This window comes from Sander lucioperca, chromosome 12 (assembly GCF_008315115.2).
Source record: "Sander lucioperca isolate FBNREF2018 chromosome 12, SLUC_FBN_1.2, whole genome shotgun sequence".
Classification (NCBI taxonomy): Eukaryota; Metazoa; Chordata; class Actinopteri; order Perciformes; family Percidae; genus Sander; species Sander lucioperca.
In genome coordinates, this window is record NC_050184.1 from 37564363 (window position 1) to 37588503 (window position 24141).

Sequence of the window (24141 nt, forward strand, 5' to 3'; positions counted from 1 at the left end):
TGACACACTGCCCAGTTAAAAAGATGAAGGTGGGCCAAAGAGAAAGGGCAACAAATCTGAGCCTGGGCTGTGTGGAAATAAAAGTTTTGAATCAAATAGGATGTATCTGTGGAGGTTTGTACTGGAGGTAGGGGAAACGGTGATAATAAAATAAAGAGGAATAAAAAACAAAATCAAAAGACAGAGAGAGATGTACTTCACATGAGAACCACAGAATCACATTACCAGTCATATGTCTTAAAATGTTCCCCATTTGTTTCTTAATATGACTTCATTCACTAGAACTGTTACTGTAAAAGGCAGAAGTAGAAGTCTTGAGAAATGAGAAGATAAAGAAAGGCTACTGTATGTCATTTAAGGAACGCCTGGGAAATAATTACATCATGTCATTAGTGTGTAGGAGAGGTAGTTGCTATAATCCACTGGCTCTTTAAATGCTTACAGCAGTTCTTCTGAGCGTCCGCGTAAAAAGAGTGTAGCCGCACAAAGTGCAACAGGGGATGAGGCCCCCTTTCTAAAACAACACTGACTGACAGAGTCCCCATTGTATTGAGGAGGAAACCACTTCTTCAAACTACAGCCTCGGTGCAGCTGCATTAGAGCAGCATGCAAACCCCCACTGACACGCACAAATGCATGCTACAAAAAAACGTACATATGCATAGAAATGGAAAACACATGCAGTTTCTCTGCATAGATGAATTAAACCAGGTCTACATACATTTCTGTGATGTGAAAAAATTACTTATGTCTTGCTAGTTGCCGTTTCTGAGACTGGTTAGCTTAGCTTAGTTTAAATACTTGAAACAGTGGGAAATAGCTAGCCTGGCTCCAACCACAACTTGCTTTTTTACACTGGTTTTTGTGTTTTAAATAAACAAAATGAAACATGTTAACTAGTGAACTTTAGAGGTGCTGGTAGGATTTTACTTTGTACAGAGCCTGGCAAGCTGTTTTCCCCTTGTTTCCAGTATTCCATGGTCTTCAACTTGACCTTTACTTTCCAACATAACAGCGATGAGAAGAGTGGAGAAGCACTAAAACTCCCCATAAAGCCAAGTCCAGATTGGGGAAGTGTAGCCCGAGGGTGGAGCGAGCCAGGTGGACAGCCTTGTGCTGAACCCCCCTGCCTGCCCTGCTGCTCTAACTTTGTGCACTCAACTCCCATAATCCACCTCTTCCTGGGAAAATAGTGGTGGGTGGCTGAGCCAGATGTACACACTCTTTCAAAGTAAGTGACGTAACAAACACGTTTTCTCTTTTTAGAAAAGATGATGCATGTGAGAAAGGGAGTGGTAAACATACTATGCACATAAATAAACTGCAACCGCCATTAAACATATCAAAATGATTTAGGTTTTATGTCCAATAAACACATTGCACAGCTTGAGTCCATTAGTTCCACTTGAGTGGCATCTATAAGACACTGCAGCTTTCTTTATACTTTAGCCATCAAGAAACAGTGATGTCAGACAGGGCGCTGGAGTCACATTGTCAGCATGTCTGATTTCACTACCATTGACTTTTCATCTGTAGTTTTCCCAGCATTTGTTGCAACTTAATGGTGAGACACTCAAATCTCAAAAGAAAGCTGCAACGGCACATTTACGTGTGATGCAACTCAGTGTCATAGCATGAAAGATGTGGAGAGTTGAGCAGAGTCAGACAAATCAAACAATCAAGTGGTAAAAATAATCCCAAGCTGCTCCAGTAACAGCTCTTAAATATGTGTGCACTGTTAAAAAAATGTTGGTAAAGTCATTACAACCAAGAACAGTGGCAGACTGCCAGTTCAAAGGGAATTTTCCCTTTCTGAAGTTGTCCTGTGGCCTCAGCCTAGACTAGACCGCAGGAATCCAGTAGTGGATTGGTTCTCGGGCACTTTGAAAGAGGATCCCAGGCCAGGCGTGCACCTTTGAAAATGCCACTCACTCATCTCACATAATTTTCATAAGGACAGAGTCATATGAAGAAGGTTATTTTGCAGACAGACCCACAGTGAGAGTGAATTCAGGGAATGGGAAAATAAGAAACAGTGAGTGGGTGAGTGAATGAAAGGGTTTCACTTACACTTATCATTGGCACAAAGCCAATGATAAGTAAGAGTTAGCAAGGACAAAGAGAGGGAAAAGAGAGCCAAAACTATCAAGAGAATGCTACCAATGACTAAGATATCATTTTATAGATATGTCTTTTATGTTGTGGATCTGTGAGGTCTAGGTAGATCTGTATCACTAGCTGAACTAATGGCATATTATGCACCAGTAGCAGCCTGCAGGAACACAGTTCTTATTGTAAAGCGAACCAACCACAACGACCATTGGCTACAATGCAATTTCCCCTGTAAAACGAAGAAAGGAATATGCCAGGCAACTGTTTCCAGCCGCAAAAGACAGAACTGAGGCGGTTTCTGAGGATGCTGGACAAAAGAGACTAGAAGGAGACGATGCCTTTAGCACATGCTGCCGGTTAGAACAGACCTAGCATTTTATTAGCAGACCGCATGAAGTAGTCAAAGCTAACTCAGCCAGGGGTTCTCGCCCCTCCTCTGCTCCCCTCCACTGTCTACAGTAGAGCAGTCCTGTTAAAGTCATTAGCCCTGGGATATTACTACAGTGGCGAAGGCTGCTGCACCCATGACATCATTATGGGCTGCTGTCAGTCCAGTGGGACGTCTGTGAGCTGTGTCTGAGAGGAGAGGGCAGTCCCGCCATGCAGATGCAGACACATTCACATTCACATTCACACCAGAATGCCATCATGCAGCAGGAAACACTGGTCCAGAGGAGGGGAAATTAACCATTTCAAAATATCCATTTATGGAAAGTGTGTTATTTTTGAGGCTGCGACAAGTCAATTATGTCACTGCTAACAAATAATGAAGAAATGTTTGGCATATATGATACTGTATAGCCACAGCTAGACAACAGATGGCCTTGTCTTCCTGAAGACAAAAGCTTTTGATGTGCCTTTATCTCGCAACAAGGGGTCAGCAGTGCAGAGACACGACTATTGTCTGATAAGAACACTAAAATAAACAAGCATGTTGTTCTTTCCCACAAAGTAAAGGAAATCTGGAGCTACTATGGGTTAAGGTGGGGTAGGGCTAGAGAGCTTGAAAAATGTTCCCAGTCAAAAACACAACTGAAATGTTGAGTCTACTGCCTCTTGCATAGAAATCATCTGCTCTGCACGGCTGAACATAATAACAGGGATTGACTTTGTGTTGCAGGGCAGTCAAACAACTGCAGACTGTTCCAGTCTCTAGGCAAGATGTATGTTGATACTTTTCCTTTATGGGAAATGTGACGTAAACTTTGTCTAAAATGTCCTAAGCATATGCATAAAAGAGATACGACTTGAGCTGTCATAATAGCTTTTACAGTGTAGTACAATGTATAATTGTCACAAGAGCTGAGGTTTAACACACCAGTCAACAAGCAGGCTTGAATGGTTTCTTGCTGTGCTGGTGTCTTCATATGAGCGCTTTACTCGATAGCAGCTGAGAACTGGCAAGATTTATTCCAGAAACATGGAGGATCCACAAAGTGTTCAAGAATGAGACTATATGAGTAATGCTGTGAAGATCATTCCCAGCTCTTTGCTGCTTGATGCTGTAATTAAGGTCTTAAACAGCTGAAAATCAAGGCCGGGTGTGGTTATGTGAAATAAGCACCTGTGAGAAACCTTCATGCCACTGTTAAACAAAAGAAACAGGTAGTAGCCTAGTCTTTATGATAGAAAAAACGTTTTGAATTTTGTAAATATGTATTTTATCCTCTGACTCTGTGTGGCTTGATTACTCACACTGTAGCAGAGCAACAAGTTGCAGTGATGTTATTGAGCCTTCTGTTTTCTGTTTGGATATGCATGGAGCATAGCAGGGGTGGAAAGAACATTCAAATATATGCAACTCAAATACTTCTGTGAATAAAATTGCATGCCTAAAATGTTACACAACTAAATGTAACAAAAGGTAGCTGTTTTGAAGGATATTCTACCACTGTGTCACTGTGAAAAGGCCAATCCTGATTTAACTATTTTAATAAGTACACCCTATCAACCAGTTCTTTAGGTCAGGCCAGTTCTCTTCAAAGTGGCAATGATAGTTTCCTTCTCAGATATTGCTAAGATGAAAATTTAATTTCTGTCCAAACTACTCTGCACCACAGGTTTTTGGACAGCTTAAACCAAAAAAAACAGGCCTTTTCCACCTGTTTTCAAGAACTAAACAATATTCTGTAACCATTTATTTTTCTTCAAAATGATAGCTTTAATTATCCTTATTGATTAATATATATTAATATTTTTTCGATACACAGTTGGTCTATAAAATGTCAAAATATAGTGGAAACATGTCCATCATACTTCATACATTTCTAAAGCCCATGGTGACAGTTCCAAACCCAAAAATATAGGGCTATAGCCTATATATATAGCTTACTATGACAAAAGACGAAGAAAAAGATGAAGAAAAGCAGCAAATCCTTACATCGCAGGAGTCAGAAACAGAGAATGTTTTGTATCTTTGCATAAAATGTGACTTAAATGATTCATCAATGATCAAAGTAGTTACTGATTCATTTTGTGTCGACTGACTAATTGATTAATGGGTTAATAGAGTTATAGATTAGATATTTTCCACCCCTGGAGATGACTGACTGCAGCACCCTGCACTTCCTCTGCCTGACACTAACGTTATTAGCCTATACGTAAGTCCACATGATGGTTCCTGAAAAAAGAAAAAACTTGTAAATTCCCCAATAGAAGAAATGTCCCCTTGACGTAGGATGACAGAGTCACTTGACTGTGTTGATAGTCGGTAAAAGTGGGTGTTGACTGTGTGCTCATTATTTCAAAGCGCTAAGACAGCTCAACTCCAGCCTGATGTGGTGTGGAGGAGAGGGGAGGAGAGAGACTCATCGGGTGTGGGAGTTTTGGGGGAATTCAGAAAATGCTGTTTTCAGCCTGCAGCGAGAAAAAATTTAAACAAACCCAGACGGAGAATGCCGAGATGTGCTCTGTCAAGGATATAGCCTACAGTAGGCTAAAATGCCCCCCCCCCCTGCCACTCTCACCATGCTGTGCTCAGTTTGCCACTTCAGCCAAACGCTGAGTTGTCTGACTTTAGGGGAGACAAAAGAACCGCAGGAGAGGGGGGAACAACAGGCAGAGAATAAGGGGCGGGACAGCAGCACAGGTCGGTTCATTTCAAATATCAGCAGATCATAATGGACGACAAAGAAATGTAAATAGGTACACATACACTTTTTCTGTAAAAACAACAACTAAAGAGCAAAAATCAACTCTTTTGTTACAGAAACAACACCATAAATTATTGGGGATGTTTAAGTTGGCACTATTTTGAATTCTGTAGTTTACCTACATAATTGAGGCAGACGGAATTACAATTAAAAATTATCTCTTGACATTTGGACCACATATGACAAACTGAGATGTTCACAACTTACCAAAACAATGGCAAATTTCTCCTCCAGCTCGGTGGGATCAGGCATGGGAACCTTCAGTGGCATGATGTGATGCTTCATCTCCGACTGGCCATCCACACTTTCTATATTACCCATTTTCCCCCAGATGTGCTGTATGCTCTGCTCAACTTGAATCCTTCAGCTTTCTTCCAGTGATGATACTCCAAGTAAAACAAAAATATCCCAAATATTCCAACAATTTCATTAACGGATTAATCCAAATAATCCACTTCTCCAAGCCGAGATAAATCGCTGACCGTGCAGTAGTCTCGTATCACTGTCCCAAAATGCCATTTGCACTTATTCACGCGTTTAAGGTTTACAGTGTGTTCCACTGTAGTTTCCCTTCAATAACTTACTTTCAAAAGTAACAATCAAAGTAGGCTACAGCTGCTTTCTCTTCCATAAAGTAGTTTCTAATTTACCTGGCCAATCCATTACTTTAAACAGATTTCCCCTAACTTTCAAATGCCGACCAACAGTTACTTTGAGTTGCTGCTCAACTTGGCTACGACGTGTTTCCATTCATTATTGTTGTGTGATCCTGATTAAAGTCTTTGCTGTTGCCTCCACTCAGAGGGCAGGTTTTCTGCTCTAGCCCCGCCCCTAGCTGGGGGAGGCGGCGCTCCAGTTGGTTAGAAGACCTGTCAATCGCCTCATCTCTGTTTCGCCACCCCTCACATCTGCAGGCAGTGAGCCCACACACAACTGGACAGAAAAGTGAGGCTTTGTCAGCACTTTATCGCGACCTGGTGGACACATGAGTATGACATGTCACCCAAAAATTTTAAAATTTAGTACTGAAAAAAAAAATTAAGTCACAAAACTGGTTTGATTCATGAGAGTGCAAATTTTAATCAACAACTTCAGCAGAAACATCATGATATGTTCAAATAATGTCAAAGCTCAGCAGTTTTCTGACACTTAAAAACACTATTTTCTTTCCATCACTACAAATCAGTGGCCGAGCCTTCGTGGTGAGGTGAGAGCCTTCGTGGTGAGGTGAGAGTGGTGGTATGTAGATGCTGTCCCACTGCTGGCGTTCAATATTAGCTTACTTCTCATAAGGTCATAACTGTTTTACTTTAAAAAATAAATGGCCAACAGCTTCAGCCTGTTGCATTTAGCGCCACGAACACGTAGAACACAAAGAAGCATGGGTGTGAGAATACCAGCGATGTGTTTTCAGTATCTAGAAAGTTTTCTTTTCATAAAAGCACAGTGATTTAGACTCTGATTACAGTATCATACCTCTGTTTTCAGTGGTAAATGTGAGGGTCTAGGTTTTTAGTACTTTGATTTATAAAAGTAACTTTAATAAAGCTCTCGTTAAAACATATAAAACTTCATTTGGAACATAATTCATAAACACTGACAAACTGTGCACAGTTTTGTAATACATAGGCAATAATAAACGTATATAAACAAAGTAATTTTGGTAATTATTTGAAAATTGAAAAAAAAAAAGAAGAAAAAAAAGATTCAAAGATACTTCTCTCTGTTGTGTTGGATGCTACAAATCCATAAAACATATAACATCTTAAGATATTGACCACAGCATAAGCCCTTTTTCTGAATAAAATTCAAAGAGGACTTTGACATGCTTTTGAACACATATAAACTCGGTAGGTTGTGCAACATAGTTGCATTAATATCAAATATCTATTCAGCCAAAATATTTTACTGAAGAATCTGTCTAAGACAGCATAGATTCACCACAGTAAACACTTTACGGATGATAAGCTGCATGTAAAGTTTCATAAATACTGATGAACTGTGTTGTTGTGGAGCAGATATGTTGTTTCTTTCCTTCAGTGATGGTGGGAATTTTCATTTAAGCTGAATATACAAACAGATCACAGAAGCAACACTTAACATTATATAGTACTGTACTTGAGGCCAACCGTTGATTCTTTTAGTTGGTCTCTGCTACCAAATCATACCTGGAAAACAAAGGATACAGAAAGAAGTTGTTTAAATAATCTTGAAAAGTAATATATCAACATCCATTTGTGGTAGTACATTGGTAGATACAACTCTATTATACAGTGTTGTTCGGTAGCTGAAAATGATTACCATTGTGTGACACCAGTCTTCAGGTCAATTTGGTCCAAGTCCAGTTGCAACTGAGGGCAACAAAGAGAAGCAAAATATTATGTTTCATGTCTGGCCATATTCACTACATCAAGACAGAGTAACTGCATTTCAGACGATGATATCTACCTTGCCGATAAGCTCCCTCTCTCTGCTCATGAAGGAGACGCTGTTCTTCACAGACAGGTCCAGTCTTCTCTGCATGGACTCCTCGAGAGAGAAGTCAAAGTCAAACCTATGGAAAGAGGGAGAAGTCAATTTATATCCTCACACTTACTTTACCATCATGAGTCTTGTTTGTTTGTCTTACCTCTCGCTGAATTCTGGGTTGAGGTCTCTCTTCTTGGTGACAGTCCTCCTCTTGGTGGTGGCCTTCTTGTCAGGCAGCAGGATGAAGGAAACATAAGGGTCTGCACCGTCCTTGGAGCAGGCTTGCAGGGCTCTGTGGGTATACAGCGATCACATTCACAACATGTGTTGGTATTGAGTGCTCCGGGTCAAAAATGTGATGATAAAGAGGTAACGTGTCATATCAATCAATCAATTTATAGAGACCTGCAGGAGTGAACGGTGATGAAAAGTCTGCTCTCCTCTATGGAGTAGCCGACGGTAAGCTTCACCTGGCCTGCTGAATTTGCGTTATCAGCCCTAAAGAAACAGTGGGGGACATGAGATTATTTACATTATGATGTCTTTGACTATTTAGAGCAAAATAGGAAGAAATCAACTTTAGAAACCACTAAGGAAACGCCAATAACTGCTATCTTTACAGCAGAGGTTGTGACTACACATCAGGGCATCGATGCCAGCATGTGTGACTCACATGGTGAATCCACTTCTATGTCTGAGGTCAAGATGGGAAGGAACCCATCTGGGAAGGACTTCTTCTCCACTGCCGTCATTACCTGCGTCCCCTGGAGCCCTACGACACACCGCCAGCTGAGTGTCCAAGATCTGCAAGACATACGGAACATAGCTCAGTATCACATTACTGCTGCATAATAATAATATTTTACCTAATTTCTGAACAAGGACAACATTTTAGAGACGAGCTATGCAGCAAGGCTTGGGCTGTGTTGCCACTGCTGTTAAAGGGGAAATCCAAAGTCAGATACTGATACAGAGATATATGGTATCAATCTGTAATCGCCTACATTTCCCAGAATTACTTTCAACATCCCTGTGTTGATGGACACCTTGCCAGTATCTGTATTTAGGTTGTTGTGTCTTTTTGTCGTTTTTAAAAGAATAGTTTGACATTTTGGGAGCAGAGATTAAGAAATACTTGTCAATTTTACACTATACTACAGATTTTGTACGGCATGTTGTATTACTTTTGGACAGAGCCAATCTAGCTGTTCCCTCTGTTTCCAATCTTTGTGCTAAGCTAAGCTACAGATATGAGAGTGGTATCATTTCTCAAAGGAAGAGAGTTACGTGTATTTACCAAAATGTCTTACTATTCCTTTAAGCTTATCTACTTAACAAAACCCAGTCTACTAAAGTGAGTGACAAGTGCAGAGACTTCCAGTCTTTCAGTCTACAGCACATATTTAGGAAGAAGTGCTGTACATATGATGATGGACCACCAGTAAAGTACAGTGCATTGCAATATTTGTTCTAGGGAAACATGAGTGATACGGTACATAATTAATAACAATCAGGGCATTACTCACATGTATAGTAATATACACATACATAGTATAGAGAAGATATATTGTCAGTACCTTGATCGTGGCCCTTAGAAGTATCTGGCTTTCTGGCAGTGCTCCATCCAGATTGAGCCAGCGGTCCAGCACCAAGCCCGGCTCAAACAGCACCTCTCTGAGAGGAAGTGTGATGGACCCTAGGGCCTGGCCCCAGCTGTGGGAGAGCTAAATACAAACATATGGATATACAAACAATTTTTCAGACTGCTTTTTATAATATCGGTACTAAATAATAAATTGTATGAATTCATTTTATTTGCTTCTACAGCTACATTGTTTAGACAAAAAGTGGAAATACAGCTACTGTTTAGACTCACCTTCACTGTGAATGTTTCATCTCTGGGGTCACGAACCAGAAAATGAAAGGCTTCGTCCCATCGAGGGGATGTGGAACGCTCACAAATCTTAGGAAAAAACCAACAGCAGGATTTTATAACTTTTCAAACAGAACTTTCCTTTTCTTGCATTCATAAGCTCATGTAAGAAGGCACACAATCCTACCTTGGTTCTGTGTGAAACGCCTTTGAGGGTAATCTCAGCCCCGACCTTCGGCTCCTTCCCGCTCTTCTTCAACTGTAGTTACACGCAAAGAATACTGTAAATCAAAAATTTTAATAAACAGCATCTACAGAATTTAAAACATCACCAGTTATTTCATGTATAAATGGGAATGCAGTTGTATTGCCTTACACCTAAAAGCAACTAGTGTACTTCTGCACCCTATAAGGCAAGGAAAAACACACCACAATAAACAACAAATAACAAGGACTCGGATATGATCTCACCGGCAGGCCATGGGCACGCTCCACATACACAAACAGCACAACCGATGATGGCACAACCTTATTGTGGTACACCTGCTGGGACTGGTACTGTAAGATCTGTAGATCACAGAGAGAGAGAGAAAAGAGAGTGAGAAATGAAATGAAATGAAAATGATTGTGCAATAACAAAGTTGAGGTTAAAATTTCCTTCGAAACTACTAACAAACATATAAACATACATAAACTAATCTACACAAAGCATCTGCAAAGATAAGTTCATTATTCAACACAGTGCTTTGACGCTCGAAACTCAAGTCCCTCACTGTAAAAGTCATTCTCTTTCCTGTTGATTAAAAATAGTTTGTATCTGCCATAGCAACCAAACAACAATGTCAGAAAAAAGGGCACCAGGCTCTCACAGTACAAGAGGCATCATTTAAAGGATTTTGGATTTTTTCAAGGTTGTTGCTTCATTCCTCCTCTTCATACTGACTGTGAAGCAGGTCCTTCCTAGCACAACTCCACTGTAAAAGATGGGTGGCAAATTCCACAGTCCGCGTTCTGTGCAAAAATGCATTCTAAAGTTCAGCTGACGTTAATATTCAGCAGACTGCATTAGACAAATCAGGTGAGTATCTTTTTGCCGCAGTTGTGTCCCAGCCAGAAACAAAACTACATGCAAAGTATCTCTCTGCTGCTGCTCAGCAAGGAAAGTGGGAATTTCACACCAACACAAATTGTGACTAGAAGATATTTACTTGACATGGTTTTTGGACAGAACCATGAGGATTTTGTGGCTAAAGCAATACTTTCAACTATTGGATTGACATTATTTATTCTATCTTTATTGATGGAAATAAAAATGTTCTGCCTAAGACTGCAATAGGATAAGTTTGTAAGAAATATGGGAACATTTGATCTTTTTTTAAGAGAATGTAATATCATCAAAGTACACGTCCAAGGTTCTAGTTCTACTTACTATGTTTTGCTTTTTTTTACTATGCCCTTTCATTTTTCATACTTGTATCTTTATTTTATTTGAAAAATGTCATTGTGCATATTTACTTTTGTATTATTTGTTATTACACAATGTCTTATTATCCTTGTTTGCTCTTATTTAAAAAAAGGTATGCTTCTAAGTTGTATTACAACTACTACATTATTTGTATGTTACCCTGGTACTGTATACAAATAAAAAGAGAATATGAAATAAAATAAATAGAGTAAATATCTCACCTGCTCCAGTCTGGGAAGGTCGGAGACTCTGGGCAGCCACTCCAGCACCAGGTGAACTCGGCCTGACTTCACATCATTAAGAGTGTACCACTGTAACAAGAGTGGCACAGAAATGTCCAGGTTACGATATAAGTACAAATATAGTTTGTTAAATGATCTGTTTATTATGTGTCACACACCGTATCGCTGAATTGTGCGCTGATGATATCTCGTAGGTTAAGCTTGAACCTACAAAGACAGGACTCAATCAACATGTTTTCATAGACATATTTTCTTCAGTTATCAGAGTTGTGTAGCCAGAAATACTGGGAAAATGTAATTTGTAATGTCAGGGCGCACCTTCCGAGGAAGTCATCCTGATCGATGTCCTTGTCAAACAACTCAAACTGGATCTCTTGACCAGGTAGCTGGGTCAAAATCACCTAAATCATAGAAGAATTTTTTTTTTAAATCTAAGCTAAAACCTAATAATTTCATCAGCTAAGTAGAAGAGCATTAAATACAGGTAATACCTCATAGAGTTCATTCCACATGGGATTGAGGTTCTCTTTGATGGTGTGGCTACGGAAGGTGATACCAGCCACGCGAATCTTGACATAGGGGTCGCTTTTTCCCTTCACCATGCCCCCCATGAAGTTGTCCTTCGCTATCAGGTTCTGGGCCTCCACCAGATGGATACGCAGCACTCCCTGTGAGCATAACAAGGGCGGGTGTTGCTACTATAGTGTGAGTGTGTGAGTGGTGCCCACTGCTGTTTGAAGTGTTTTACCTCAGTTGCAAACTCTGGGTCGGGCGTGGTGTGCTGTGGTCGTGATGGTTGAGGTTTACCTAACCCGCCAGGTCCTATAGGGTTCAGTTCTGATGTGATTCCCCCCTGACCCATCCCGGGCCCAGGGGCTGAAGGCCGGGGAGATGGAGTCGTAGGAGTGGCATCATCATTTAGCCACAAAACCTAGTAGGAAACAAATAGCAGGTTACAGTGAGCAACTGTCAAGCTGTAAATTAAATGCAGGTTTCTCTGTTTCTGTTTCTGTATTCATGAGGATAGAAAGATGAAGCAAAAAGAAGACGTCTCCTTTAGGTTCTAATTTTTTGTGTTTAGTATGTGAAAAGGAGGAGTTAGGAGTTGCCAGAGTACTTTATAACCTCTCCAGTCTCTCATATTATTTAATCACAGGGTGTTATATTCAACAGGATCTGATTTCCATGGATAAAAGACACACACAAAGCCATGGTGATACGTTTACATTTGAGATCTCAGTTTTAAAGGGTGGTTGTGGGTGTGCTAATGAAGTGAGTGTCTTCTGATAGCTTCCTGAGGCAAAAAAAGATAGGATTTCAAAGTCTTCCACACAGACACTTCAGCTGGGTTGATTCTAACCAAAACAGGGCTTACGTTTTTACTACACTATCTGACACATGTGAGTGTGTAGAAAAAAGAGCCTGTGAAATACCAACCCTTAGCACAATTTTGACATAGATGCGGCTGGCAGAACCAGAATTCTCCAGCTGGAACCACTGGTCCATAGTGAGTTCAGGGCTCGCCAAAATACGGGTCAGGGGGATGGTCAGACTGCCCAGGGACAGAGCACGGTCATCGTCTTTCACCTGATTGAAAAACACAGGGACAGTAGATGTGGAGTTAGGGTTATGTAGTATAGACTTTTAAAGAAATTTAATAAAATGTATTAAGTGTATTTTTTGGCAAAATGGAAGTTATTAGCTATGGAGGATAAATAGAGAGCTTCATCACATGGTGCAACAACAATCACCTGAAGCCCAATTTTAGCAGAAGCAATGAGCTTGTGGTGGACTACCAGAGGAACAGGATAGAACACACAGTTCAATCAATCAAACTTAATTTGTATAGCACTTTTCATACAAAGGTCATACAACACAAAGTGCTTCACATAGAACAGAGAAACAGAGACAATGTCACCCCCACCCCCCCTCCACACACACACACACACACACACACACACACACACACACACACACACACACACACACACACACACACACACACACACACACACACAGATTTAATGTAAACAACCCCAAAACATAATGCCTCCGGTCACGGAAGAGGCATAGAAAGAGCGTAGTTTAAAGAAATCACAGAAAATATGAGGAAAAATGTATTAAAACTAAAGAGAAATAAATAAGGTATTTGGTATGTAAAGTATTTGCAGCTAGCTTGATTGGTGTGTTCAATTTTACTCATAATGACGTACTTGAATGTCGATGTCCTGCTTGCGAGGATCCTGAATAAAGAAGGTAAAGGCATCCTCCCACACAGGGCTGTTGGTCCCGTAGCAAGTCTGCAGAAGAAAGGGAAAACATTAATTATGCTCAGAGATTGGTTTAAAAGTTTTATAAAAACAAAGTTATATATTTACCTTGCTCTCTTTAGTTGCATCCTGAATGGAAATCTGTACCATTGGGCTTGGGTCCTTATTTCCTTTTCTCATCTACAGCATTTTAAATACATTGATGTGGGTAACAGATACAAATTGAATGCACACCACACGAGAGACTCTTAAACAATAATTTTCTTACAGGCAGTTGGTAAGCTTGATCAAGATAGATAGCTATGATGGCGGAAGATGGAGGATCAGTCATCTTATTGGTCAAGTTCTGGTTCTTCTGGGTCACCTGGAGAAGAACAACAAACAGAAGAGCAAAGAGCAAAAAAAACATTTGACAGATTGGTAATTTTTATTTTGCTTGATATTTTTAAATTGCTCTTAGAGTGTCCCTTAGGGAAAAATACATAAAGCATAATAAAATACATAAAACATATGATCAAAATATTTCGACCCAACCACACAAGCTCACATAAAACATCATGTACATCAGGTGACAGCATAAATAAAACCTGAAGTACATCCAGCCATCTTCATCCAACCCAAAGTTGGGCCACTTTAGATAAGTTTCTAGGATGTAATCGTTTATGTGATTCTATATTGATGATTTAATAAATAATAGGCAAAAATTAGATATTGGAGATTTTCTGTAATTCAAGTTTTTCTATAATTCAAGTTAAATTATAATAACTTCAAATTATTGGACTCAAAAATAACATTTGACTCAATGGGAAAAATATGAGTTAAAAGGGTATGAGAGATAAAAGGGTGTGTGGCTTCCTTTTGTGGCGCCAGTACATAGAGCTCGGAGCATCCAAGGTCTGCCGAGACCGTTTCGCGTCATCTGGCGGATTACGGCAGACCTCCGTTGCTCTGCTCAGCTGGGAACTCTTAAATCAACAAAATATCTCCTTAATTAGATATCAAGGCACAGGATGTCCTGGTGGTTGAGTGGTTTAAGACGTGTACCATGTAACTTCAATGTTCCTGGTTTAATTCTGGTCGCATGTCACCCTTTCTCCCAATGTTTCTAAAAATAATGCTCAGGGGTCTCATTTATAAACGTGGCATACGCACAAAACGGGTCTGAAAATGTGCGTATGCCACTTCCCAAGCAAAGGTTGTGATGTATAAAAAACAAACTTGACGGGTGAATGTGCGGTCCTCCACACAAACTCTGAACCATGCGTACGCACATTTTGGAGACAATGGGAATTGGCGACGAGGGATGAGGTGGTGAAATGAAGTCAGACTGCAGAAAGTAAATGTGGGAATAACGATTACTCAAAATATGTTCAAGTATTGATGCCTCATGCACATTTTTTCACTCCATATCATCCGCGTTACCATGAAGATTAAATCCAGCAGTGTTATTTGCGCTTGTACTGAGTGATACTTGTTCCATAAACACCTTGTAAAATCCAACTCAAATCTTTAATAAAAATTAATTATTAATGTTTAATCGGCGCTGTCTCACTGTCACATTGTCTGCTACGGAGCGCAGGAGGAGGAGATGGCCCGACTCCATGGAATACAGGATAGCATCAAATACCCTACCATTAGATAACTGCAGAACACAGTGTAAATAACCAAATATCTGTCTTTAATACTGTGCATATATCATCAAATGTCAAAGTCTGAAAATACAGTCGTTAAGCTCTTGCGCAATTATTACACTTAATGTCCTCGTTATCAGTCCGAACTTTAATTCTGTTGGTGACAAAACCTGCATGAAGAAAAGTGTGTTTGCCTATTAGACTTTCGTCTTCAAATTGTATCTCGGGGTTGGGGATACCACTAGTTGATGCTGAATTCTGGCAAGGTGTTAACAATCACAATATGCTGTAAACATATAAATACTGCGGTGAACCCGTGTGTAATGCTGCATGATGGCACTGCTGGCACTGCAGGAGGACTAACCCCCAATGGAAGAAACAGGAGAAAAAGAGGCTTCAGGGACCATGACAATGACTGGCTAATATGCCGATTTAAATTCCCTTAAGTTGCGCTCTTGGATCTATGTACTGAATTGGGTCCAGTAGAGAGAGCAACGCGCCGGAACCGTGCCATCCCGGTCCAAATACAGGTCCTCGCCACTCTGGGGGCAACCGGCTGTTTCCAGAGGGAAATATATAATCTTCAACTTTATACATAAGGCTTGTTTGGATATAATATATAGTTCTGGTAAATCTTATCATATAGGTCTGGTATATCGAAGCTGTCCCCGAGTGCTGAAATGCCTGCCGTTTTGGAAGGTATTATTAATATAAGTAGTCTATAGATCAGGTTTCCCTACACTGTGCGAGAACAGGCCGAATTTATAATTCAATTTGCAGCAATTCCTCAAAGTCTGAGAAGTTTTTTGCTTTTTCCCCGCCAGTCGTCATGATTCGGCATTTTCGGCATAACGAAAGAACAACTGCCAGGGTCATTAACATACTGATCAGCATTCATGAGGTGCTTTGCATTGACTATTTATGGTTAAAAATGGGTGTGTATAGGGCGGGATAAGAGGCTTATTCACGTATGCACACTTGTGGGTAATCTGTGATTTATAAAGGTAACATTGCTTACAGATGTGCGTACGCACGGTTTTATAAATCTGAATTTTTCTTGGCGTACGCCATTTTTGGCTTTTGGGTGTATGTACACTTTTAGTAAGGATCCTACGCACAGTTTTATAAATGAGACCCCAGATCTTTATCAGTGTATCAAATTTTGTCCACATCACTGCACTGGGCAAAGAAAAGATTAATTTGAGTACCAGCAAGCTGTGCTGTAGACTCACTTCACTCAGTCTGTCAGCAGAGGACAGCAGAGAGAGCCACTCCAGCCGGAGGTGAACACTGCCGGATGGGACGTCCCTCAGATTGAACCACTGTTAACAAAAACAAAGGGCTCATTAAACACACATTTGTTCTCCTCTGGCAGATTCCTTTGAGCCTGGATGGCAGGATAGAAGATGGTAGGATCAGAGCAGATCACAAGAAGGCACATGGGGTCTGCAATGTCACATGCTAACAGGATTCCTGCAGTCTTACTCAGATGTTTTCCAGAGTGAAACAGTATATTAACTACATTATTATGCTTGAGTAAGAAAAATGTAATAAATGTAATGGTGGAATATTGAATATTGTCTAACATAAGCATTACTACTTACATCATCCACAACTCTGGCCTTCCTTACAATATCAAGATCGACCTTGACCCTGAAAAAGAGACAGAATCAAAGAGAGTAAGGCGTTCAAATTTGAACAGAATAATGGCACAACATGGCAATAGCTGAGATGGGAATGACATGAGAAGCACATACAGACAGAATAAATGAATGAGAATGAATAAGCTACCTCCCCAGGAAGTCATCCTGGTCTGGGTCTTTGTCAAAAACTTCCACTTCCAACTCCTGACCAGGTACTTCATGAACAATCACCTGACACACACACACACACACACACACACACACACACAAACACATAAAGTATGCAATACACCCAACAAATATACAAATATAGAAACAGCCACGCATGACACAATAACACAAGGACATGCAAACAGAATCACAATGGCAATAACTATTGTGCTAGGTAGATGTTAATAGTGTAATAAATGTATTCAGTGGTTTAAATTTCATAAATGTGTCCCTGAGCAAGTGGTTTTCGCAAGAGCTGTTTATCTGTATCTTTGGTAGTTTCCTGCTTCTACAGAAACAGATAAAAATCTTCACAACAACACAACAGTGTTATCTTTGACATACCACTTCCCTATGCAATCCCTATGAAGCACGGACACCAACAGCAAGCTATAACTTTTAGCACACAAACTGGTGGGGAGTGCAGCACTTGAATATTAAGGCAAACCCATATATCTCATGCATCTTTCAGCTCAGCTTCAGACATATTCTCTTCCCTCCCACCATCCTCTCACCTCATACATCTCCCTCCACTGTGGGTTCAGGTTGCTGTCCACATGACGAGAGGTGAAGCTCTGGGTTCCTACACGCAGAACGGCATACGGGTCAGACTTCCCGTCGATTATGCCCTTGATGACTGTATCCTTGGCCATCAGGTCCTCAGCCTCCAGCAGGTGGATACGCACAACTCCCTAACATGTGCACACACATGCAGGAAAACGCATGCACAAACAAAATCAAAATGTTAGTCAACTAGCTTCCTCACAAAACATGGTTCTATGTTTTTCATTCACAAGGTAAATGTGCTGTATGACTTTCAGGCTACGTGTTTGCTTGCAGGTTATATGCTGAGACAGATTCAGTCTGTGGGGGTCCATGTTTCTCCAGGCCATTGATAATACAATTACCCGTGGGAGAGGGGAGCGGAGCTGCGCAACGTGCAGGTTGGCCACCAGGGGAACAGTTAGACGGTTGGGGAGCACCAAGTGGGAGGCAATTGCATCCATTATCATAGTGTCCGACATGGCACTGCAAATGAATGCGAGGATGATGTTGGGGACACACAGACAAACAGACAGAGGCTATATACTACTGCTGACAATATGAACATGCATAAATAACAACATGATATCCACGTTCTCAACAACTGAACCAACAGGAACTACCCATTGGCTAAAGATGAGGACAGTTTTCTGTGACATCATGTTGACTAATGTTATTTAATGGAGGAATACAATTAAAAAATAATGACAAACTGTCATCAAAAGCATTGCCAGAGGGAACTGATATGTCAGTAACACATTTACACTTCTGACACAATGCTTTAATTGTATGTTTACAAAAGTATATTATATAAGATCGTAACACACAGTGTAGAATCAGCCACCATACAGTTACACTGAATAGCCCATTGGTCAGACCATCAGTTTATCTTCATATCCAGTTTAATTGTACCATAGTTGATTCCGCATTGTCCACATTCTGACCTTACATAAAGGGCCTTAAAAACTAACTCCATATAAATGCATGGAGTCATAATATACATAATGAATAATTACAAGAACACTGGTATGGCTTAAAGTTGAACATCTTATAGGATAAGGCTGGCATTATTCAATATATTTTTCTTATTATTAACAAATGCCATAAAAGGAACAAAACCAACAATGTGTTATTCTGTCTGTGTCTGTGGTACTCAGCCCCGAGACCATTCACTACTGAAGACATACGTATTTACAAAAGAGTTTCTCTCTTTTTTTCATTTAAAAAAGGCTAAGTAGTGTAGTTTTTAGCAAAAGTTACTCAAACAAGAGTAAATAGAAGATTTTTCTAGGGACTATACTGACGCGGAATAATGCACATTTGATGCTTTACTGAGTATTTAAGGCAGCAACAGTGTGTGTGAAATTTACTCAAAATAAACTACAGTGCCCCTGTTCATCGTAATATAGGAACATGTGAGCCTGACTCATTTATGTGTTTTGAAAAGTTTGTTGACAACAAAGGCGCTCTGTGGCACACAGGAATAAGCTACATCAGGATTATTAGTGGGATCCATTCATTGCTGGTTCTTTTCACAGGATTTGTTGACAAAAACAAAAAAATAAGATATCGCCAGACTTATCCTTTAAGAATGTGACCACACAGATTCGTCACTGAACAGACAGAAATAATAGCGCTAATGCTAATATAATATTAGTTTGGAACTCAATATAATTCCAGAAAAAAACATCAATCCATCAATTCCAAAAAGTGCAGCCCCCAAACTTTTCTGCATGTCAAAACTTCATCACCCCTACTCCACAAACAAACACTCCTCATTGAAAAACTATTGAAAACAAACACAAAACAGACACAACATCACTCACTTCAGCCCAGGTATATCTAACAGGTTGGTTAGCCCGGTCCAATTGATGTCCAGTTTCTATGACACAGATAAAAGTAAAAGACATATGAATACATAGGTGTAGATGTCAGATAACAATGCAGTGCAAAATCTGATGTGCTACACTCACAGGCCTGCGGATGAAGAACATTGTGATTGCTCCAACCAGTGGGACGTCTCCGATCAGAGGCTCGAGGATCACACGCAGCTTCCCATGGAGCTACAAAGAGAAAATGCAATACTATAAGGATTTGCATTCAGGCCACTTAACTATCACTTATAATGTAAGAATATCTTAATATTGATTGTTATACCTGGACTCCTTTCACTCCGGCCTTGCAAAAGTATTTTTTGATTTCTACGTTGATTTCGACATCACCGGCGTAGCTACAAGTAGAAGAGCAGGCACACATATATAGAGGTTTATTCCTCAACGCAGAAGGTCTAGGGTTCGAGTCCAACCTATGACGGTTTCCTGCATGTCTTCCCCCTCCTTCTCCCCTTTATGAGTTATGATAGAGTTGTGTAGAGTTTTAAGTAAACAATGATCTGCTATAAAAAAAACAAGGGCAAGCTCTACCCTAGTGTAGGACACTTCATAGTATCTCAGAAATATTTCATTGTCTGTCTTGACTGACTGTCTGTCTATACACAAGCAAAAACAAAGGTTGTGATGCATTACCTCAGGTACAAATCCAACATAACTTGTCTCTTATCGTGTTCTGTGTGAGCCTTTACACCAACCACCTTCAAAGCCTGTGAACACAACATCTGCTATTACACAAAGCAAATAAGACTAATAGAGACTTATCATTAGCAAAGATGTACATGAAGATTATCATTCGCTGTGATTAAATCATCAATCTTTTGCTTATAATTAACAGGCTAGTGAGACCAGCCCTGCCTTACCATGCATATTACCCACATTAACATTCTGCTTCATCTGTATTTTCTTGGTCTTAGAACATTTACAGAATAAATTGCTGCTTTTATGACAGGCCATTCAGATACCTTTTCTCCTATGTTGACCTTAGTAAAGCTGAGAGTCTGCAGATGAATGCTGGAGGCACGAATGGCAGGAGCAATGGTTTCCACTAGCAACTTCTCCAGATACTGGCCTATAAAGGGCCAAGCCTGCTGCAGGATCTACATGACAGAACAGTCATTATTTTTCTGTAATCAAATGTGATCATGTTTGCAGCCATTGTAATATAATTATGTGAGTAACAATGAATTATCCTTTGTGCAAATGCATAGTCATTGCAAAGCACTTCCTGCAAATAAGAAAAAAACATGACAACAAATAACAAAGAACAATAAACACATGCAGACACACACACTTTACAATGACCACAGACTGTTTGCCTTGTAGTTAAAAGGCTTTTCAGAGAAGCGAGGAGGATGGAATTTAAATAGTGAACAATAGGTCAGCCATCAATACATCAGCAAGACAGTTATGAAATGAATAAATCAATTAAAGTGCACTCCAGTTATTAGTCATTTTGTAAAACATCATACTGAAGTCAAATTAATAAGAAAAAATAATCACTTTATATCATGGGACCATCATTTCCTCCTAGATTTTTTTCAGAAAGAGCAATGTAATATGTAATTCTGTGTGATGAACTGAATCAGTGTATCAGTATTATCACTCCACACAGCCTCACACTGGTGTTAGCTTCAGCATTGAGGTGTATGAGTGAGGTGGAAAGTTCTGTCAGCTACTGTTCCTCTGACTTCCAAACTCTCCTAGTATACTACATATTATTTATGATACAGTTATGGTCAGTTAGGCTGATGCATTCTATTAAAGTGCTTTTGTTACTCACAGATATTACCAGCACCTTTTTATTTGCAGCTACTCATTTCTACAAGTTGTCAAATGCAATAAAAGGTGGGAACATTTCAGGGTTGATGTTTGTTTATTTAAGGCCGCAAGTGAGGAGGGTGAGTGTGAGCAGCTGGATCACATGTCAGGATGCCTGGGGGAGAGACGTGGGTTGGTAAAAGATGAGTCCAGCAAATTGCCCTCCCACAATCTAGGCTTCAGTCACTGAGTTCATTACATATTTTCCCCTCCAGAAGGGTGCTTTGTATTATTAGTATTCACATCCACACTTGCCCTGTGCTGATGCGAGGTTACTGTACTGACAGAGACAAAGAGTTCGGTGATACGATCTGAGCCACTCTCCCTGCCTCTTAATTACACCAGCAGATAATCTGCTATGATGGAGAGGCTACAATGGGAGCAGGGTCACTTAAAGTCCACACAATTGTTATTTATCTTCATGTAAAATGTGAGGTATAACAGCTACTGTGGGAGTTTCTCAAGAGAAGAGAAGAGAGAGAAGTCCATCTCATCATACAAGCTTGTTTGAAACAGATGATTCTTAAAAATGATTCCTAATGTATAAATACAAAGCTGCACATAAGGAAATGTCTGAAAGGAAAAAACATACCTTATTCAGCCACTCCGCTTTCTCCACATCTGGAAAGTTGACCTGTGGACAAGTGATATTAGTCAGGCATGAACTCAAATACAACACGGCAGTGTCAAATGACCTCCAACTCTGAGCAAAGTAGTTTAAATACTGATGATATTATTTTACATTATAGAAGAGTTTAACTACAAAGCAGCGTGTCCCTTGTTTTTAACAACTTAGACTAAAGACATAATTTCAGGAAACCATCAACCACATGCACATCAGCCTTTCCTCCAAACAACAGACATGAGATTTTAAGATTAGGCCTATCTGCCCTAAAACACACACACACGCACACGCACACACACACACACACACACACACACACACACACACACAGTTTATTCTCTCCTGCTCTATCCAGATATGGTGGTCCTGGTCACTGCTTCTGCTCTGCCTTGAAGTATGTAGTTTATGAGTCATCAAGTTTTTGGAGGCAGATAAGGTCAAAGACAGCTCTACTGTAATGAAACAGGAAGAGGAAAACACACACACAACATGTCTATAGCCTACTTTTTTCAGTATAGACATGCATTTCACTGTCTAGTTAGTGTAAGGTCTCCTCAATGCTCATGTCATTCTTTCTACTTTTCCAACCAATGGGCTACCTCATCTGACATTTTAACTCACATTCCTCAGTGTGGCAGCAGTTCAGACTAATTCTCCAAGCATTGCACATTAGGAATGTCTAAATATGGGTCTGTTCCCTGAACAGGGACAGGAGGAAAATACTGTAAACAAAAAGGACAGTCATGCACATATGTATGTGATGGTTGTCATGAAGCAATTGTCTATCTATCTGTCTATCTATATTTATGCGTAAATATGTTCACTTTAGGTCTGGAGCTTCTTAATAAAGATCAAGCCCTACTAATGAGTAATATGCAGTGATGCAAAGTAGCTGAGATGCAGCCTGACAGATGTGGCAGATGGGACAGGTGATGCAAACAGCATAGAATGAACATAGCAGAGCGGTGAGCCAGTGCTTACCCAGGGAGGTAAATCCCCTTTAGCTCTGAAAGCCTTCTCGGTGGTGAAAACCCTCTCGTTCTCCAGGAGGTACATGGCAGACTTTAGCCTCATCACTTTCTCCAGTCGACTGTGTTTCCATCCCATGTAGATCATCAGACCGAACAGGACTACACTGATGCTGAAGCCATAATATCCTGCCAGATACACTGGCAGAAGAGCAGCGAGACATTTCGCAAACGACCACAGCACACTCAATGCGCGTTCACCTGGGGGCTGGCTCGGTAAGGCCGGGGCTGAAATCGCCGTGCCTCCGCTCATGCCCGGCTCGGCATCCGCGGTTGGCATCGCAAAATCCGTTTGACTTCACTAACTCGACTTGGCCTTCAGCTTCAATGCTTCTACGACTGAGTGGCAAAGCGCCACTGGAAACTTACCACCGTTTTAATATAAAAACCATCGAGGAATCACCGATAAACTGCGGGCTTCGATCGGTTAAATCATGATCACGGCTTCTCTCCGCTGCGCTGCCCCTCAGTTCCGCAGCAGGGCACTAAAACTAGATATTCTGTGTTTCATTGACGTGTGAAGCTTCTCTCACAGAGCAGGGCAAGCAAAGACCAAGACCTGTGAGGGCGGGCTCTGCTTCAAGCCCTCCTTCACATGAAATCCAGTAAAAACCTAAACCCTAGAATTAACTTGTAGCGTCATGCACCGAGTCGGACGGAGCGCAAATACGACCAAAGTAAAGGGATGTTTATTTTATCTGAAGACAACAAAAGACACGATTCATTCAAAGTAGCATTATCATCATCGTGTAAACTAAAACACCCACTGCGCCCAAAATACTGTAGCCTGCAGGCTGCTAAACCCGTTATCTTTTTTACATAACCGGATAGAATCCTGTTGCGTGCGCAGGCGCTCATCCCCATTGCAGCAGCTTTTACAACTGAGCGTGATGGCGCCAACAGCTTTGTTGACAGAAAGGTGTATTAGTTGCTTTATCGAATTGCATACATCAGCTGCCGTTGTGATCACTTTCTGCAAGAGAGAATCCAAGCGGCAGAGTCGTGACGCATATATGCGCCAAATGTCACTAACGCAATGTTTACGCACCAGCTAAATGCATTTTGCATCATTGTACTTTAGCCCAGCCTCATGTAGTTTGCCATGCATGTGCGTTTTAGGCAGTGGTTTTCCACGTTTGTTAATAGCTAATACTTTATGCTTGGCAAC

General features: G+C 40.5%; 2 protein-coding genes across 6 annotated transcripts in view; both read right to left on the minus strand.

The window, feature by feature from the left end:
• The window catches only part of fmnl3 (formin-like 3), a 33695-nt gene extending 27662 nt beyond the window's left edge, over positions 1-6033 (minus strand). For all 5 annotated transcript variants that reach the window (XM_031283391.2, XM_031283373.2, XM_031283382.2 and 2 more), the window contains exon 1: positions 5472-6033. In XM_031283391.2, the coding sequence (XP_031139251.1) occupies positions 5472-5585 (114 nt within the window). In that variant the 5' untranslated portion in view covers positions 5586-6033. The remainder of the gene's footprint in view (positions 1-5471) is intronic.
• A 286-nt stretch (positions 6034-6319) lies between these two features.
• Positions 6320-23761, minus strand: esyt1a (extended synaptotagmin-like protein 1a). The gene is made up of 31 exons (XM_031283418.2): positions 22927-23761; positions 21913-21954; positions 20465-20599; positions 20136-20209; positions 19768-19840; positions 19584-19673; positions 19437-19492; positions 17976-18096; positions 17583-17759; positions 17006-17088; positions 16819-16867; positions 16447-16536; positions 13852-13947; positions 13692-13763; positions 13527-13613; positions 12751-12900; positions 12062-12244; positions 11805-11981; positions 11632-11714; positions 11472-11520; positions 11293-11382; positions 10078-10173; positions 9794-9865; positions 9610-9696; positions 9311-9457; positions 8407-8537; positions 8139-8231; positions 7894-8025; positions 7713-7818; positions 7566-7615; positions 6320-7432 (listed from the first exon to the last, which is right to left on the minus strand). Exons 1-31 carry the CDS (start codon positions 23251-23253, stop codon positions 7405-7407), a joined length of 3246 nt encoding a protein of 1081 aa, XP_031139278.1. The 5' UTR covers positions 23254-23761; the 3' UTR covers positions 6320-7404.
• Between the last annotated feature and the right edge of the window lie 380 nt (positions 23762-24141).

What these genes read in the sequence shown, in the direction of transcription:
- esyt1a (XM_031283418.2), bottom strand. Translation starts at nt 23,253, where the DNA reads ATGCCAACCGCGGATGCCGAGCCGGGCATGAGCGGAGGCACGGCGATT. An exon ending in TTAGATATACCTGGGCTGAA is followed by an intron (nt 18,097 to 19,436) that starts GTGAGTGATGTT and finishes ATTCATTTGCAG; the next exon opens with TGCCATGTCGGACACTATGA. An exon ending in ATCAAGCTTACCAACTGCCT is followed by an intron (nt 13,764 to 13,851) that starts GTAAGAAAATTA and finishes AAAATGCTGTAG; the next exon opens with ATGAGAAAAGGAAATAAGGA.